At 39.5% G+C, this 15830-nt stretch overlaps 5 protein-coding genes across 11 annotated transcripts; 2 read left to right on the top strand and 3 right to left on the bottom strand.

Moving 5' to 3' along the window:
- Positions 1 to 706: 706 nt before the first annotated feature.
- Positions 707 to 3860, bottom strand: LOC17887169 (putative RING-type E3 ubiquitin transferase C3H69). 3 transcript variants are annotated; one of them, XM_023783323.1, is made up of 6 exons: positions 3749 to 3860; positions 3409 to 3496; positions 2558 to 3318; positions 2389 to 2458; positions 1092 to 1180; positions 707 to 1010 (listed from the first exon to the last, which is right to left on the bottom strand). In XM_023783323.1, the coding sequence occupies exons 1-6, from the start codon at positions 3757 to 3759 to the stop codon at positions 977 to 979; spliced, it is 1053 nt and encodes a 350-aa protein (XP_023639091.1). In that variant the 5' UTR covers positions 3760 to 3860; the 3' UTR covers positions 707 to 976. The 3 variants fall into 3 exon arrangements, 2 of the variants coding, with proteins under 2 accessions (XP_023639091.1, XP_006293077.1); XR_002834036.1 differs by having other exon boundaries at positions 994 to 1010; positions 1092 to 1626; XM_006293015.2 differs by lacking the exon at positions 707 to 1010 and adding an exon at positions 1348 to 1626.
- A 76-nt stretch (positions 3861 to 3936) lies between these two features.
- Positions 3937 to 4807, top strand: LOC17887220 (thylakoid lumenal 19 kDa protein, chloroplastic). The gene has a single exon (XM_006292565.2). It carries the CDS (start codon positions 4033 to 4035, stop codon positions 4726 to 4728), a length of 696 nt encoding a protein of 231 aa, XP_006292627.1. The 5' UTR covers positions 3937 to 4032; the 3' UTR covers positions 4729 to 4807.
- A 2307-nt stretch (positions 4808 to 7114) lies between these two features.
- LOC17885239 (E3 ubiquitin ligase BIG BROTHER) lies at positions 7115 to 9590 on the top strand. Of its 4 annotated transcripts, none has more exons than XM_023782604.1 (9): positions 7115 to 7456; positions 7571 to 7626; positions 7937 to 8079; positions 8277 to 8505; positions 8595 to 8629; positions 8778 to 8822; positions 8930 to 9057; positions 9142 to 9250; positions 9326 to 9590. In XM_023782604.1, exons 3-9 carry the CDS (start codon positions 7945 to 7947, stop codon positions 9374 to 9376), a joined length of 732 nt encoding a protein of 243 aa, XP_023638372.1. In that variant the 5' UTR covers positions 7115 to 7456; positions 7571 to 7626; positions 7937 to 7944; the 3' UTR covers positions 9377 to 9590. The 4 variants fall into 4 exon arrangements, with proteins under 4 accessions (XP_023638372.1, XP_023638371.1, XP_023638370.1 ...); XM_023782603.1 differs by having other exon boundaries at positions 7924 to 8079; XM_023782602.1 differs by having other exon boundaries at positions 7115 to 7626; positions 7924 to 8079.
- Positions 9591 to 9764: 174 nt separating this feature from the next.
- Positions 9765 to 13226, bottom strand: LOC17886981 (carotenoid 9,10(9',10')-cleavage dioxygenase 1). The gene is made up of 14 exons (XM_023782596.1): positions 12948 to 13226; positions 12780 to 12850; positions 12642 to 12656; positions 12306 to 12417; positions 12109 to 12208; positions 11969 to 12031; positions 11642 to 11752; positions 11373 to 11557; positions 11048 to 11186; positions 10833 to 10950; positions 10646 to 10747; positions 10305 to 10547; positions 10100 to 10211; positions 9765 to 10024 (listed from the first exon to the last, which is right to left on the bottom strand). The coding sequence occupies exons 1-14, from the start codon at positions 13161 to 13163 to the stop codon at positions 9995 to 9997; spliced, it is 1617 nt and encodes a 538-aa protein (XP_023638364.1). The 5' UTR covers positions 13164 to 13226; the 3' UTR covers positions 9765 to 9994.
- Positions 13227 to 13342: 116 nt separating this feature from the next.
- On the bottom strand, positions 13343 to 15760 carry LOC17887512 (tRNA-dihydrouridine(20/20a) synthase). Of its 2 annotated transcripts, none has more exons than XM_023782600.1 (12): positions 15530 to 15760; positions 15323 to 15449; positions 15107 to 15234; positions 14958 to 15027; positions 14765 to 14867; positions 14557 to 14674; positions 14385 to 14466; positions 14237 to 14298; positions 14089 to 14161; positions 13927 to 14010; positions 13757 to 13837; positions 13343 to 13679 (listed from the first exon to the last, which is right to left on the bottom strand). In XM_023782600.1, exons 1-12 carry the CDS (start codon positions 15655 to 15657, stop codon positions 13512 to 13514), a joined length of 1224 nt encoding a protein of 407 aa, XP_023638368.1. In that variant the 5' UTR covers positions 15658 to 15760; the 3' UTR covers positions 13343 to 13511. The 2 variants fall into 2 exon arrangements, with proteins under 2 accessions (XP_023638368.1, XP_023638369.1); XM_023782601.1 differs by having other exon boundaries at positions 15323 to 15426; positions 15533 to 15629.
- Positions 15761 to 15830: the final 70 nt, after the last annotated feature.

Raw genomic sequence — 15830 nt, 5'->3', positions numbered from 1 at the left:
ATCCTTCCCTTTAAAGTCATAATCTCTATAACAGCCATGGAACTTCAGCATTCAAATAGTCTCTTTGGGGATAGAGGGACTTAATATTCAGTACATGGAACATATTTGCACAGAAAGAATCATCCCAACTTCCACTTGGAGGCACTGGGATTGGAGAGAGAGCCCAAACCTGTCTTGTGTAGGTACATTGAAACAGCAAGTGGTTTATGGACTCTTCCTCCTGGGGACATCTTGAGCAGGAGGCATCCTTTGATAAATGTCGATGAGATAAGTTTCCGGCCACTGATATGCAGTTTGTAGTACATCTCCACAGAAAATGCTGAACTTTGGGACTAGCTTCTGTTTTCCACACTTGATAGATGAGAGGGTTTAGACTTGGCTGAGTGACTACCTGGGATGATTTCTTGGCTTGAATAACCTGTGTAAGAACCCAATACCCTGACTTCACAGAATAGTGTCCTGTTCGGGTGTAATCCCAATCAGAACATTTTCGATAAGAAAAATCTTGGTCTTAGCTTCAGGAATGCTTTAGTAAAGACAATAGTATGTACTTTAGATAAGGAAATTGCTGCAAACAGAAGCTCTGCTAAAAATCAACAGCTAACAGGGATTGCATATAATCAATGTAACAAATAGAAGAACGCACACGTCAACTAAGCCGATGAATGAGGTGATGATATAGGTAAATCCAGTGACAATAAAAAGATAGCGAAGCGAGCTAAATGACTTTTGATAAACTCTTAGCCCCATATTACATGTGCCCTGATTTGCAGTCAGTATTGGTAATTGTTAGAGATACATATTAATTGATAACCCATTATCACAAAGACATAAAGCATCGGGGTCTATATAATCTTCCAAATCAAATCAAATCAAAACAAATTGTTACAATGAATGGGAAATACCAAGGGAGAGAAAAGAAAAGTTGTTAGCAACATCTTTGCTTTCTCCCTTATTGTGCCAAGAGAGCCTCAGTTCATATGTGCATGTTCTCAAGGAAGTCAGACAACCTATAAAGACAATAACCATCCAAAGTAAGCTGAAACCGACTGAATGAAGAGACTGGTGGTACAAGTTGAAGGCACAAATACCTTATATCTTTTGCTATCATAGTCTGCCCATCTTCCGCATCCAGATGTCGCAGAACCACTTCCTCCAAACGACCATCATGATAAGCATGCTGCAACAACACCCACAACCCCTCTTTGAGTTTTAGAGGTGCATCCATATCAACACCATCAAATATACATTCCAAGGGGAAAATAGTCAAATTTATTCTACCCAAACTACAAAGACTACTGTAACCTCCCCAAACCATATTATAGCTATATGACCTAAGACTCTCACTTTAATTAACTATAATAGGGATAACTAGTAGATATCCTCATTGGACGAGTCCTCAGATTCTATATCCATGTGCATCAATAACATCATCATATCCGTTGTAGTCAATTCATCATCGTCTGTATCTTCAAACCCAATAGGACCATATTCGCCTTCCGAAATTATATTCCCGATCATATTTACAAGTGTATCCACGTCTGAGAAGTTAGATCCAGAGGGGCAAGGACGCCTTGGAGGTGGCCTGTGGTATTTCCATGCATATGACCCTGGCTTCACAGTGTGCTGGAACACAACAACATCCATTAAGGACTAATCAAGCTTTCTAAGGACTTAGTGGAAAATACTTCAAACCCACCCTCCCTCAATGCAGATAACTCATCACAGTATTCTATCTCGAGCCTATTATACGTCACTAACCATTGAGGCTATATTACATTAATCAATTTCTTACGCTTCCTATATGAAGACATAAAGTTTAAGGTGAAATCTCTAAGTGGCCAACTCTTGGATAAACAAAGCTTCAGCGATATGGTTATCAGCAGAAATTTTAAATCTCTTAAATTTGGAACATCTGGTAAAAGTAGTATAGATAGAATCTCATAGATAGAGAATACAAAGGTAAAACAGCAGGCATTGCAAATCAGTTAAGAAACAGCAAAGCATAATAGTTGACGTTATCTCGATTATGCATTTAAGTTTCAGATGGCGTTAATTATGGTGATTCAAAATGGCTTTCAAACAGATACCTGAAAATGCTCATTTATGAAATCAAGGCAGCAAACACAGCAATGAGAGTTTGATTTCAATGTAATCTTGAGCAGCAGTGCCAAATGCCTACTTAATTACATATCTGAATTCATTTCAATCATAGGCTCTGGCCTCTGCAGTGATAATAAGAACCAGAACTAATCCAATCAACATGGTTTCAATTACACCCCCAACTTAAAAAGGAATGCATTTTATTAAAGAACAGCTGCCCATATTTGATGTCATTCGAGCATGCTTGGTTTTAATGGAGTTTCAACCTTGAATGCATAAAAATACCTTATAGAAGCAACTTGTCCCAAATGGACAATTCCCATCCCCGAAATTGAAGTGCTTACAATCGATTGACCTGGAAGACAGAGAGCGTTTATTATATATTTTTCTTCCTTTGCTTGCCAATCACGTATGATGAGCATAAAGACAGCAATAAAACCACCATGTAACTTACCTGAGCTTTTCCCTGTAGTTATCCATAATTTCTTTTTTCTCTTCAGGAGCGGAAAACCAGATTACACTAGGGACAACAAAATATGATAACTTGCGGCATATGGGGCAAGCCCTCAGTGTGCTGTTGACATCCATTCCAGTGGAAGGAGAACTGCTACGCCAATTCCTGATACATGCTATGCAGAAAGCATGATCACATTCAGTGAGTAACCCGAACTTCCGTTCAGCTGGAGTTGGCTTAGACAATACACGTTCCAAACAGACACAGCACTCGATCTCCTGGCTAAGTTTTAATGCTTCGAGCTGCTTCTGTTTTTTTTCACATACTTTCTTGTGCTCCTCTCTCTCCTCGGGTCTGAAAGGATGCAAGCAACATTTCCCACAAGTTGGGCAAATATTTCCATGGATGTGAGGGCATTCATCTCCACGTGGGCAATCACCAGCTGCAGCGTATGAACAAATGGGTTGTTCTTCTGGTTTGACTGTACCAGGGTTGAAGGTGCTGATCTCCTCTACGGAATCCTGGTGAAGAGAATCCAAATTCCACGTAGGTTTTAAACATGGTGAGGGAACTAGGCTCAAATCTCTATCCGAGACGCCAGGAAGAGAAGCACTGGCAAGAGGGCTGGAAGCTGAAGCTGAAGCAGGAGCTGACCGAGACGACGAAGAAGAAGCAGATAGATGGGGACGAGAAGCTTTGACATGGTCGTACCTGCATCGACTTCCATAAGAGCAGATTCCTCGCTGGTAGAAGGTGCAAATCTGTAATAGGAATTTTGTCTCTTAGAGAGCATTTACAGCCGGAAGGAATTTCAAGTCAATTTGAATGTTGGTTCCTTCCCCTAAGCTTACATTATTTGTGGGATCCTTCCAGTCATGTGAAAATTCGCAGTGCTCCCCTTTCAAGCATGCACCGTGAGCAAAGAATTTACAAAGGATTCTAAAAAAAAAAAAGAAGATAAGAGCGTCAATAAACAAGAAATTTAAGTGAGTAAGCATACAAAAGATGAAACCCTTATTCACGGACAAGGAGAAATTAAATTTACAAATAATAAACCAGAGAGGGAGAATTCATGATAAATTTCTAAATGGATTTTGAAGGGGAAGAAATCATAAGAGCCCACAATAAGATTATCTTAATTGCTACGCATTAAACAAGATGGTTTATTCATGTAATGGGGAAAGCACGCACCTTTTCGACATCGGCGATCGAGAGAGACTATGAATGAATCTCTGTTCCTCCTACTCCTGGGAAAAGATGAATGTCTAGGGTTTCGCGGTTGAGAAGACACCAACTTAATTTGGGAACCAGGGGGTGTACATGCAAATATGATATAGTTTTGGGCTTATACGGAGATTGTAATTTAAAGCAAACTCGCTGAAACAAGCAGAGGGTTGCGATCAGATAAGAGAGAGGCTCTGTGATGAGATGGCAAACGTTATCCAAAATAACAATAAACAGAACAAGTTTAAGGAATGGCCACGAAAATCTTCTCGGCATCTCCGGTTATCTCCGCCTCCGCCACCAGAAAGCCGATCCTTCCAAAGGCGATAGCATCGCGAGTAGGAACCTCCCTGGCCGCCGCATTGGCCGCGACTTCCGTGCTGACAATGGTTCCGGCGCTGCCGGCGATGGGGGAGGGGAACCAAACGTACAAATTATACTACGGAACGGCAGCGAGCGCGGCGAACTACGGGGGGTACGGGGGGAACTCGGACAGGAAGGCATCTGCAGAGTATGTGTACGATGTGCCGGAAGGGTGGAAGGAGAGGCTGGTGTCCAAGGTGGAGAAGGGGACAAACGGAACAGACAGCGAATTCTACAACCCAAAGAAGAGGACAGAGAAGGAGTACCTGACATACCTGGCGGGGTTCAGACAGCTGGCGCCGAGGGATGTGATTCTCAACAACCTTGCCTTGTCGGACGTGGACCTGCAGGATCTAATAGCCAGCGCCGACAAAGTGGTGTCGGAAGAGAGGAAGGACGAGACAGGGCAGGTCTACTATTTGTACGAGATCGATGGAGTTGGGTCGCACAGCCTGATCACAGTCACTTGTGCTAAGAACAAGCTCTACGCTCATTTCGTCAACGCCCCTACGGCCGAGTGGAACCGCGACCACGATACATTAACCCACCTACGCGACTCCTTCAAGACCGTCTCTTCTTCTTGAAATTAATCAATGCTCGATATCATCATCATTGTATTTTTGGTGAAAATTGGAATATATATTGGAGCGTTTGTTATCAGCATCCTTAGGTATCATCAAATTCGATTATTACTATTATTAAGGGGGATTAATAATAATAGAAGCAAAGCTAAGAATAAGAAGACAGAGCAGCAGCAAGCAAATGCCTTGAACATAGAGAGAAACCAAAGGTGGTGCTATTGGTTTATATTTTTAATATTATGTCTGCAACTTTGCCGGCATCTACACGTAAAAAGTGTCTTCTAAATTTAGACTAGTATTCATAGGAGGAGTTTCAATTGCCCCTACATACGACAACAGACTAGACAAGACAGAAACCACAAGGCACAAGCAAGGACATTGTTACTTTTCCCCAAATGCCAAGAGTTGCTCCATCCATCCTCTGTATTCTATTATTCTCTCTTATTAATCCATGGATCCAAACACACTGTAGTGTTTACTAGTACTACTAGGTAAACCATAAATAAATACTAGTAGAAACATATCATCCATAGAGATCATATTAGAGGAGGAGACATGTGTATTATACACCGTGTATTGTATAGTATATTAAAAAAAGAAGTAGTACTGTATGGAAAATGGTAGAGGTTTGTTTCCTTTTGTGGGAAAACAGACAAGCAAGTTGTGGTTTTTGATAATCTCAAGGCCGAAAGCTGTACTTTTGTTTTAAATATATACTAGATTCGGACCCGCGCTACAGCGCGGGGGAAAATTACCGAGTTTTTAGTCCTTTGTATGTTGCGGGATAATTTATTTGTGTTTGCTTTACTTTATTTTGATTATTAATTAAATTCTATCATTTTTAGATTGTATTTTTGTGTTGGTTTCGAATATGTTCAAAATTATTTAAATTGTATGATTTTAGTTGGATTGTTAATTTTAGAACAATATGTGACATATATACATGTATAAATATTATACTATGAATCATTTTTAAAGTTTAGGGATTGACCCGCGGTACACCGTATAATCATAAATACATGATTTTAACTTGGACCTTTCATGCAGTTTTGTAAAATTGCAAATCTCTAGAATAAACAAATAAAGAGCCAATGATTTCTTATTTCTTATCGTGTTAAAATGTAAAATCTGTGTTTATGTTACAATTTTCTGGTAGCAGAAACTTATTTATATAGATAATATTTTCTTAGAGTTAGGTTAGCGTTGAAAAAAAGATTAGCTTTATAATCAAGCTATAAATTCGAAACTATTGCCAAATAAATATATTAAAGATGGTTGAAAATGAATTATCCCGTAATTGGTGTGAAGATCATAGTTAATATAGAAGAAAACTATACATCTAAATATTAATATAAGATATTTAAGGAACATTTTGTTTTGAAATATTATGGATAATTTGATAAATATTTTATATATAATTTATATTTCTGATTTTTAGGTTAATTTGTTAAACCAATATACAAAATCATACATTAATGTATTTTTCCTTAAACAAATTAAGATTAATGTACTTTCCAAAACCGATATTGATGGTTTAATTTGGTAGATTTCGAAATAATATATATGGAAATTGGTATTTAATATCTTTAAATTTTTAGTAAGATCCAATTGAAAAATTTCGGGTTAATTTTTTAAAAAAACCCGACCCAAGAAACTTTTGTACTTCTCTTTTACTATAGTAGGGATATACTAGCAGTTGACCCGTGCTACGCGCGGGAGGTTTATAATTTATTTTTAATTTTTTTATTTATATTATGATATTTATTTATTTTTTAATTGATTTTCAAAACATATTATAGTTATTGTCTCTTGAATTATTTTCTTTCAATATTTAAACTTGGATTAAAAGCATTTTCTTTTTGATAATATTATAAACTAATATTTCACTTTCAATTTGATTTTTCCCCTTTAAAATTTTATATATACAATTACATAAAAAAAATTTTATTCTACCATAAATTTAAAATTTACTTACATTCTTAAACTCAGTAACACATTTAAAATTTTAAACTATGATCAATTTAAAATGAAAGTTGAATTATATTATTACCACTAACTAATAAAAAATGAAAGTATTTCTTATTTAACATTTCATTTATTTACATAATTTATTTTTATTTATTTAAATTTTCTATTAATTAAATAAGTAGCATAAATATGCACTAAATGAATGTTTTAAATTTATTTTAATATAAAAAATGTGGCTTAGGTGAATGCTTAGATGACATCATGAGAAAAGAGAAAAAGCTAACTTTATATATATAGATATATGGATGATATATCTATCCATCATCAAGAATGAATCCTCCTCCTTCATTCCTTTTTTTTTTCTTTCTCTTTTGAATTAACTTAACTAAAGAAAAGAAAAGAAAGAAAGAAAGAAAGAAAGAGAGAAGAAGAAGGAAATCTTTGTCTCTGGGTCTGAGCACGGGATTAAAAAGACAGATGTAGGGTTGAGATGACATCTGTGGGTGGGTGCGTCTCCCCACACTGAACCACATATCTTTTTGCCGGCTTCTTCAACGGCTTTTTCTCTTCCCACACTCCCTTCTTCCTTCCTTCGACGTCGTTTTGTCTCCTTTCTCTTTTTTCTCTTTCTCTCTCTCTCTCACACACTCTCTCTTGCTCCTCCGTCTCTCGTCTACAGTGCCCTCCGCTTCACCTTTAATTTTCGCTGTCCTATGAATTTTGCCAAACTGCCCATTTCGTTCTTCCTCCACTAATCAATTAAGTATCTTTCGCTTTCTTCTCTCACTCTTTTTTTTTTTTTTTTTTTTCCTTTTCAATTTCATGCTCTCCCTCTTTGTCTTTTGTTTTGTTGGTATAAAATTGTTTTGCGGTGCAGATAAATTCTCCCTTGCCGCCTCCAATTGCCATTCTCCGCTCCAGCCCTCTTCGAATGTACGTCTCCTCTTCCCCAATCTCTGCTTCCTCCTCCTCGTCTTTCAATGCCTTGCCGCCTGATGCTCTTTTTTATTTAATTTATTAATATATGCTTTTTTTCCGTCTCTTCTCTATTGGCTTACATCTTACCCTAACCACTTTCTGCATCTATCTCTACCCGGACTCGCATTGTTTTATCCAAATCTAGTATATCCGTTTTGTTCCCCTGATAATATGTCTGCAGCTGCCTAGCTGCTAGGGCCATTCGTACTCTGATTAAGTATTTTATTTAAGCTTTTCTCCCAATTATCTCAGTCTTCTTCTTCAGTAGCTGAAATGAATGGAGATAGACCTGTGGAAGATGCTCACTACACGGAGGCGGAGTTCCCTTATGCTGCTTCTGGAAGTTACATCGATTTTTATGGTGGTGCGCCTCAGGGGCCTCTAAACTATGCTCATGCCGGAACAATGGTACTTCCTTCCACTTTCCTTGTCTTGTTTTTTCTGGCCTGGTTCATATCTTTTCTAGCGAGTCCCTCTCAGGCCGAAATAAGTTTTCATCATTGTGTATGCACACATATATCTCAGGGGAGTCTCTCCCCTTGTGGGCGAAGCGAATTCATTACTTTTTTTTTTCTTTTTTTCTTTTTTTTTTTGCCTATTCTCAGGACAATCTGTACTGGACCATGAATACAAATGCATACAAGTTTGGATTTTCAGGATCAGATAATCCCTCTTTCTATAATTCTTATGACATGACCGATCATCTATCAAGGATGTCCATCGGGAGAACTAATTGGGAGTACCATCCCATGGTGAACGTTGATGATCCTGATATCACACTGGCTAGGTCTGTCCAAATTGGTGACTCAGATGAGCACTCTGAAGCTGAAGATTGTTAGTTATTTCTGCCAATTCTTTCATGTATCTTTTTTTTTACTCAGATCATATTCGATTCTAAGCTAAGAAGTTGTCTTTGTTTATAGGCATTGCAAATGAGCATGACCCCGACAGTCCGCAGGTATGTGCACATGATCCAAACGGCTTTTGAATCTGTGTCAACTAGTTAACCCTTGCCCATCTTTGTGAAGCTAGTGGTGTATCCATGCAGGATGTGAACTTTACACTGATATGAATTCTATATGCTCGTTAATGCCATGTTGCCACAGGTATCCTGGCAAGATGACATTGATCCTGACACAATGACCTATGAGGTTCGTTTCACTTTCCTAGTGGGTTATTTAACGAAGATGGTCTAGAGATGCAGTGGATTCACATGTTGATGCGGGACAACATATAAGTTGTTTGGTTTGTGGATCAGGAATTAGTAGAGCTAGGGGAAGCGGTAGGAACAGAAAGCAGGGGGTTGTCTCAGGAACTCATAGAGACGCTTCCCACTAGAAAGTTTAAGTTTGGGAGCATCTTCTCCAGGAAACGAGCAGGGGAAAGGTAAAGTGCAAGCTTAAAATAAAACAATCTTGGTATTAATTCCCATCGCAGGTTTATTCTGAAAAGTGTGCGTGTGATGAGCAGGTGCGTGATATGCCAGCTCAAGTACAAGATAGGGGAGAGGCAAATGAATCTGCCGTGCAAGCACGTCTATCATTCTGAATGCATTTCCAAATGGCTAAGCATCAACAAGGTATTTGTCATACGACCTTACATATATGGTTTACATCCTCAATTCAACTGAAACTTTTGTGCATGTGGAATGCAGGTTTGCCCGGTGTGCAACACTGAGGTTTTTGGTGACCCCAGCATCCATTGATCGCTTTACATTGAGGCTCGTCAATTAATTGTTTTAGTGTAGTGAAAACCCAAAAAAATAGTCTAAAGAAGACGTACACACTATACTCTCTCATGTTCAGTCCTTCTCTGTACATGCAATTTTTCTTCTAGTTCCATTTTTGCTTGTCTGTGCTTTAAATTAACTCTCGTATTGTATACTAAATGCTGAGACAATTCAAAGCTGACTCCATATATGGTGATGATGCACAGACAAGAGTCCCCGTCTTGGCGTCTTCTAAGCTATTACTTCAAATCTCCCTTCTCGTAGTACGTAGAATAGGTTCATTACAAGATTTGAGGTATAAGGAACAACGGACAAATAAACAAGGAAGGTAGAAGAAACCTTGTTGATATTAGAGGGTGAAATGTAAGCTAGAAGAAACCTTGTTGATATTAGAGAATGAAATGTAAATTTATGTAAAGAGAAACGAGGCAGTAGAATGTATTCATGATGAAATGCAAACGATGCAGTAGAATGAATACATAAAGCCATAGTATGTACGTAACAGTAATAATGGTATTATCCAGTTTCCCCCAGTTTTACCCTAACTTACGCATCTGTCTCTCAAGTATTATGCATGTATGCACACAGCATGGGTTATATAAGAGTTTGTTCCTGGAGTTGTTCCTGTGAATTCCAAACCTGGTCGTTAGAGATGCATCGCTTGTACCGGAGAAATATGTGGGTGTAAGAGTTTAGTACCTCTGTAACAAACAAGGCATGGAAGCCATATGGGACCCTATGCGGCAGCTCCACTACTGCCACAGGTTCAGCCGACATTGTTTTTGCATCTATCACATTCACACATGATTTCCTGTCCATTCACACATGATTCAACCATCATATTGTTATACCAGAAAGGACACAAAAGAAAGAAGTAATGAACTAGCAGAAGAGCCATAACTACCCTGTGTTTTCATCATGAACAAAGAATATCAAGTAACCGTCGTCTTCTTCTGCTGGCTCACGCGGGACATATATAGCCTCTGAACCATATCTGCCATGTCCCAGATCATATATTCCGTTGATATTGCCTCCTACTTCCAGCATTTTTTTCCCTGTCTCAGCTTCTGCATGCAGATCAAACTTGATAATTCCTGTGACCTTTGCAATACTGTCCAGAATTGTTCCATATACATATCTCTGTTTCCTAAATGCATCAACAAAAAAAAAAACGTTGGGCATGATGAAGTTCTTTTGCTAGGGACACAATGCGTATCAACACAAAGGACAAGGGTGAACTCATACTTGCCGGTGTAGCACTCGTTGATTCTGGGGAAATCAACCGCAGATGCCGACAGTTTTTTCTGAGAAGCTGAGCCCGTTTTCATGTTGAATCTCATTTCGTACCTGTACAAGCAATAGTTGAGAAGGGTTGAGAAGGGGTTACGGTTACGAGAGAGCAGAACATATGTAACAGGTCAGGTATTCTTACAGTTCATTGCTAAAATTTTCAAGTTTTTCTTTCACTTTTCCGCTGACCATGTCCAGATCTGGATTCTCAAGACGACAAGTAATGAGGACGACTTCATCCTCTTCTTCCCAAGCATTGGCTAGATATATGAAGTCATTCACAGAAGTTTGATTGGTATATATAGAAAATAAAATTTGAAGATATGAAAACTTAAACAGACATTAAAGAGAACACACCGTTGTGGAATATAAAGCAGTTGGGAAGCTCAAACCATCTAATCATGAGTTCATCCTTGGCATAGCGGGGAAGAACACCAAAACGAGCCTTTTTTGTGGAATCAAATGAATATATCATTTTCTTCTCTTTCACCATTTCCTTGAATCAATGTCAAAGTCACGTGAAGAATAATCAACCTCAGAGACACGTGAAGGATAAAGGCAATACCGATGATTCTCAAAGAAAATTCAAAACAAGTAACCTAATTTTCTTTATACTCTTAATCTCTAATATCATGTCGAGAAAAGTATAGTGTAACCTTTAAAATTGATGAGAGTATAATACCTTTGGCCTGAAGTGCATAGGAAGATCCATGAAGATTGCATAAGTCTCGGTAATAGCAAAATCATGCATCATGACTGGCTCTGATATAGTAATTGGGACTGGGTCATGCATAATGCCATCTTTTGAGATCACTCTGTATGTGAGAAAAGGTGGTGTATGCGAATAGCCGAATGTAAACATTTCACCTGCAGAGAGAGAGCCCATGACGGGTCATCATGTGAAAAGAAATAGTAGAAACTAGTATTTTCTCAGGGAAAAGTGACGACTACCCGTAACCGGGTCAACTTTTGGGTGAGCAGTGAAGGAGTGGGTCAATCTCTTGTCATAATCTATCATGCCAAGAGTTTGCAGGTCTCCATCTTCCAAAACTTTGACGACATCTAGAGACCAAAAGAGAGTGGTTTTGACTTTTAAGAAACCAAATATAAATCTTCATACCTTGCATTTCTTATACATCTAAATTTCAAACAAGGAAGTGTGTAAAGAGAAAGAGAATCACAGCCAACATAACAGAACGCGGTCTCTAAATAGATCAGATTTGCTCACTTTGGGCCAGTGTATCCCAAAAGAAAAACGAAGAGGTAGTAGTGGCTTACATGGCTTATCTGCTTCCTGTAATGCTAGAAGTTTTCCATGGTGATATACAAGTGCCGTATTAGCTGGTGCATGGAAAAAGAGAGTGAGATTTTAAGATGCTAGAAAAGGAATTAGTAGGGATGAAGACAGAATAGTTAACCAGTTCCAATTCCATAAGAGCTGTCCAATATATTCAGTTTCGTTCTCAGCTGTTGCATATTGACCATAAGCAATCCGAAAAACCCCTTAAGGTCCCCAATCTGCAAATTTGTATACAACAAAACCAATGATTTCCCCCCCACAATTCCAGCATGCAGAAGACATGATATATGAGTGTGGAATCACTAGGGAGCGCACCTTCATGAATTTGGCAGCTCCGAAATACTCCTCCTGCTGAAGACGTGATGTCTTAACATATCGAGAAACATAAGTCGCTTTCCCATCTTTGATGCGGACCCCATGTATCATCCTGCATATATAGTGAGATTTTATGAAACTTTAGCAGCAAAGGAGGAAGACCATAAGGATTCCATTGATACACGTGCTCCTTCCTAGCACCTATCTATCTAATCTAAGAAAGAGGCAACCAATTTACATGTTCATTATTAAGAATAAGATGAAACATAAGGTCAGGTTTCTTCTCCGTATACAGGAGATATGCAGGGAGACAAGAAGACGAAACGATTCACGTACCCATCTCCATCAAACCTGAAACGAGCAGAGGGAAGCATTTATATGAAAAATATTAAGACAAGTAGAGTAGGAAGCCACCATGAATAATTGAATATGATGATGGATGTGGAACTGTAAAAATGGAAATAGAGAACGTGCCAGTGATAGCCAGCGACAGGATCAAACTTGGGATTTGGACCAACCCTCACAAATTCACCATTCAAGCATTCCTGAGAAGCCAAAGAGACGATCATATAAGAAGATAAAACCTCCCGGGATAGGACAGAAGAAGAGAAGAGTAAAGAAGGGGGAGGTTGTGGAGCTTACGGGAAGAAATCCATGGACGGGGAGATCCTTGACGGGAGGAGTTTCATCACGCACGGGAGCGAAGTTGCCGGAGAGGTAGTGGAGAGGGAGAGAAGCATCGTGCATGAGCTTGACGACAAGTCTCTCGAGAAGATCGACGAGCTTAGAAGAGAAACCCTTGGAGGGTTGGGGATTGACGGAGGCGATGCTGCTCCCATCACTGAGCTTCTCCGCCATGATTGATTGCTGCAAAGAGGGAGAGAAGAAGATGGATTGGATTATATGATTTATGAGCGCCTCCGTCCTTTGGCGGAAACGCTGCCACGTCGCAACGGAATCTTCTTTTCGTAATATCTTTCTTTTTCTGGGATATACGTAGTCCTCTTTGCTCCATATGAGTTCCGGCCCAACACAAAAGCAACAGAAAAGCCCATATTATTTATATACGCAGTCCAGTACCAACTTAAACACAACCCACTCTTCAACTGTAAGTCTTCACCGGCGACCAAAAAGTAATCGCTGATCATACATACATATTCTTGTAGATTCAATTTTAATAGATCGCCAACAGACAGATTACAACAACTAAGCACATAAGATGATTTGTTCTCCAGCTTCGTAGCGCGGTGGCAATACATTATGCACATTTGCAAAGACATCTTCTTCTACACTCTCTCGAGTCCCAGATATGGGGGAATCTAAGACGCTGTCTGGGATCGCCATCAGGCTTTCCTCCAGTAACGATCCAACACTCTGCAATATACACTTCAACACTTACCACCAATTACAAACATTATAACATATGTTATCACGAATATCAAGTCACACACCCTGCACTCCTTGAAAGCTGCGTCTGCTCTCCGCTTCCACATGCTATTTCCAGTTTCTGAGTGGAAAAGGTTTAGCAAAGGCTGCAATCAATTGAAACATCTTCAGTTATCATACAAGACTTGTATTTTTTTCACAACCCATACCGCTTTCTTGTTTAAACCTCAAGTACCTTCACTAAATCCCTCACGTTAGGCCTCCCGTTTCCATGTGTTCCTAACACAGAGTCCCCGTATACTTGATATTGCTCAAGAACCTGCCCAAAAACATTTAGTTAGCTTCTCGACAAGCTTGACAGACAAACCAACTCAAAAGCTGAATATTTCCACAGCACCTGTCTGCGAGTAAGGCCACTACTTGGTACACCATAAACTGCAGTGTCAACAGGTCCTAGCATCTGCCAAGGGCTGTCAAGAATGGATGGAGAATCAAGAAAAAAATATGATATAGAGCTCAGACCAATCGAGCTAAATTTCACATACTTGTTGTATGCAGCACGTCCGACCATGACTCCATGAGCTCCTTCCTTCAGCGCAGCGTTTACCTTACAATCACAAGATTTTACTCAGCCTTACCCTGGTCGGAAAGAAGAAAGCTATGCTCTCGTATCCAAGATTACACTAGGGTCACCTTCGAAACAGAAGTAATGCCTCCATTAATTGTGAATCCCAAGTCCGGGAAGTCACGCACAAGGGCATAGTAGTACTCATACCTGAACTACGCTCAAAAGCAGGTGACTTGAAGAAAACAATAGACTATACACAATTACAGGTAATCAAGAGGCAAGTTATGGTAAACATACTTAAGAGGAGGGATTCTCCGGTTATCAGCAGGACTTATCCCACCGAGCAGTGCCTTGCGTGAATGAATAATAAAATGCCTGGTCGGTGATAGAGTAGAAACCTTGTAGACAAAGTCACCTAAGAGTAAAGAAAAAGGTGTATTAGTACAATCTAGGCCCAGTTCAAACGAGATTTAAAATAGAACGCACTTGGAAGTAAAAAACTCACAGAGCTCATCATACGAATCATGATCATCTACACCAATTCGACATTTCACAGTAACAGGGACACTGGTATTGGCAGCAATAGCAGACATTGCCTCTCCAACAAGCTTACAAAGAAAGCGTGGGAGGGAGCACCATAAGAAAAGAAAAAAGCAGTTTTTTTTTTTTTTTTTTTGAAATCATGAGAAGTAACGGACCTTGGGTTTGAGCATAAGGCTAACACCAAAGCAACCATGGCCGGCAACCTTAGGACTGGGGCACCCGCAGCTATCTCAACAGAACGAACACAGTTAAGTTTGAAATTCCAAGCACAATAGTGAAGTAGGCGAAGAGAAAGAGTACAAACTTGAGATTGATTTCGTCGTATCCGTACGCATCAGAAAGCTTAGCAGCCTTTGCAAGGTTTTCGACATTGCTACCACCGAGTTGGAGAACAATAGGATGTTGTTGGGGAGAAAATGCTAGGAACCTGTCCTGAGGCAAAGTGAAGACGAAGGGACATGTCTAGCGAAAGGGCATACCGCTGATACAAATAAAAACAGAATAAGAAAAGAAATACTACCAGATTGGTCTGCTGGTGAACAAGAGTTTCAGCGGCAATCATTTCGGTATAAAGCCAAGCGTGTTTTGATATGAGGCGAGCAAGCGTCCGGTAATGATTATCGGTCCAATCCATCATTGGGGCGACGCTGGAGCGAAGCACTAGTGAGGACCGAAATCAAAATAATTTAGTGGGAAAGCTGAGTTCGAGAGAGCAAAAGGAAAAAACCTGAAGTAAGGAGGAAGATAGGGAGAGGAAGCCGTGGAGAATCTAGCAGTTGGTTTGAGTATCGGAAGGGAAGAAGACTTGAAGAACATCTCTGACACATTTGGTCGAACAGATGGTAGGCACCACATTTGGATGAGAAGAAGATGAAGATACGTTAGAAACAGAACTTGGAACGATATGTATTGTGTTGTTTTAAAAAGAGTAGTTGTGATGGGCCGTAGAAAGACCCACTTATAGAGCCCAGCAGTACCAAACTAACTGTCTCCAATGATTTTAAGTTGTGGGAAACGACGACACGCAC

This window comes from Capsella rubella, unplaced genomic scaffold (assembly GCF_000375325.1).
Source record: "Capsella rubella cultivar Monte Gargano unplaced genomic scaffold, Caprub1_0 scaffold_5, whole genome shotgun sequence".
Taxonomy (NCBI): Eukaryota; Viridiplantae; Streptophyta; class Magnoliopsida; order Brassicales; family Brassicaceae; genus Capsella; species Capsella rubella.
Note: the sequence above shows the minus strand (reverse complement) of the source record. Positions and strands in the feature narration are given on the sequence as shown.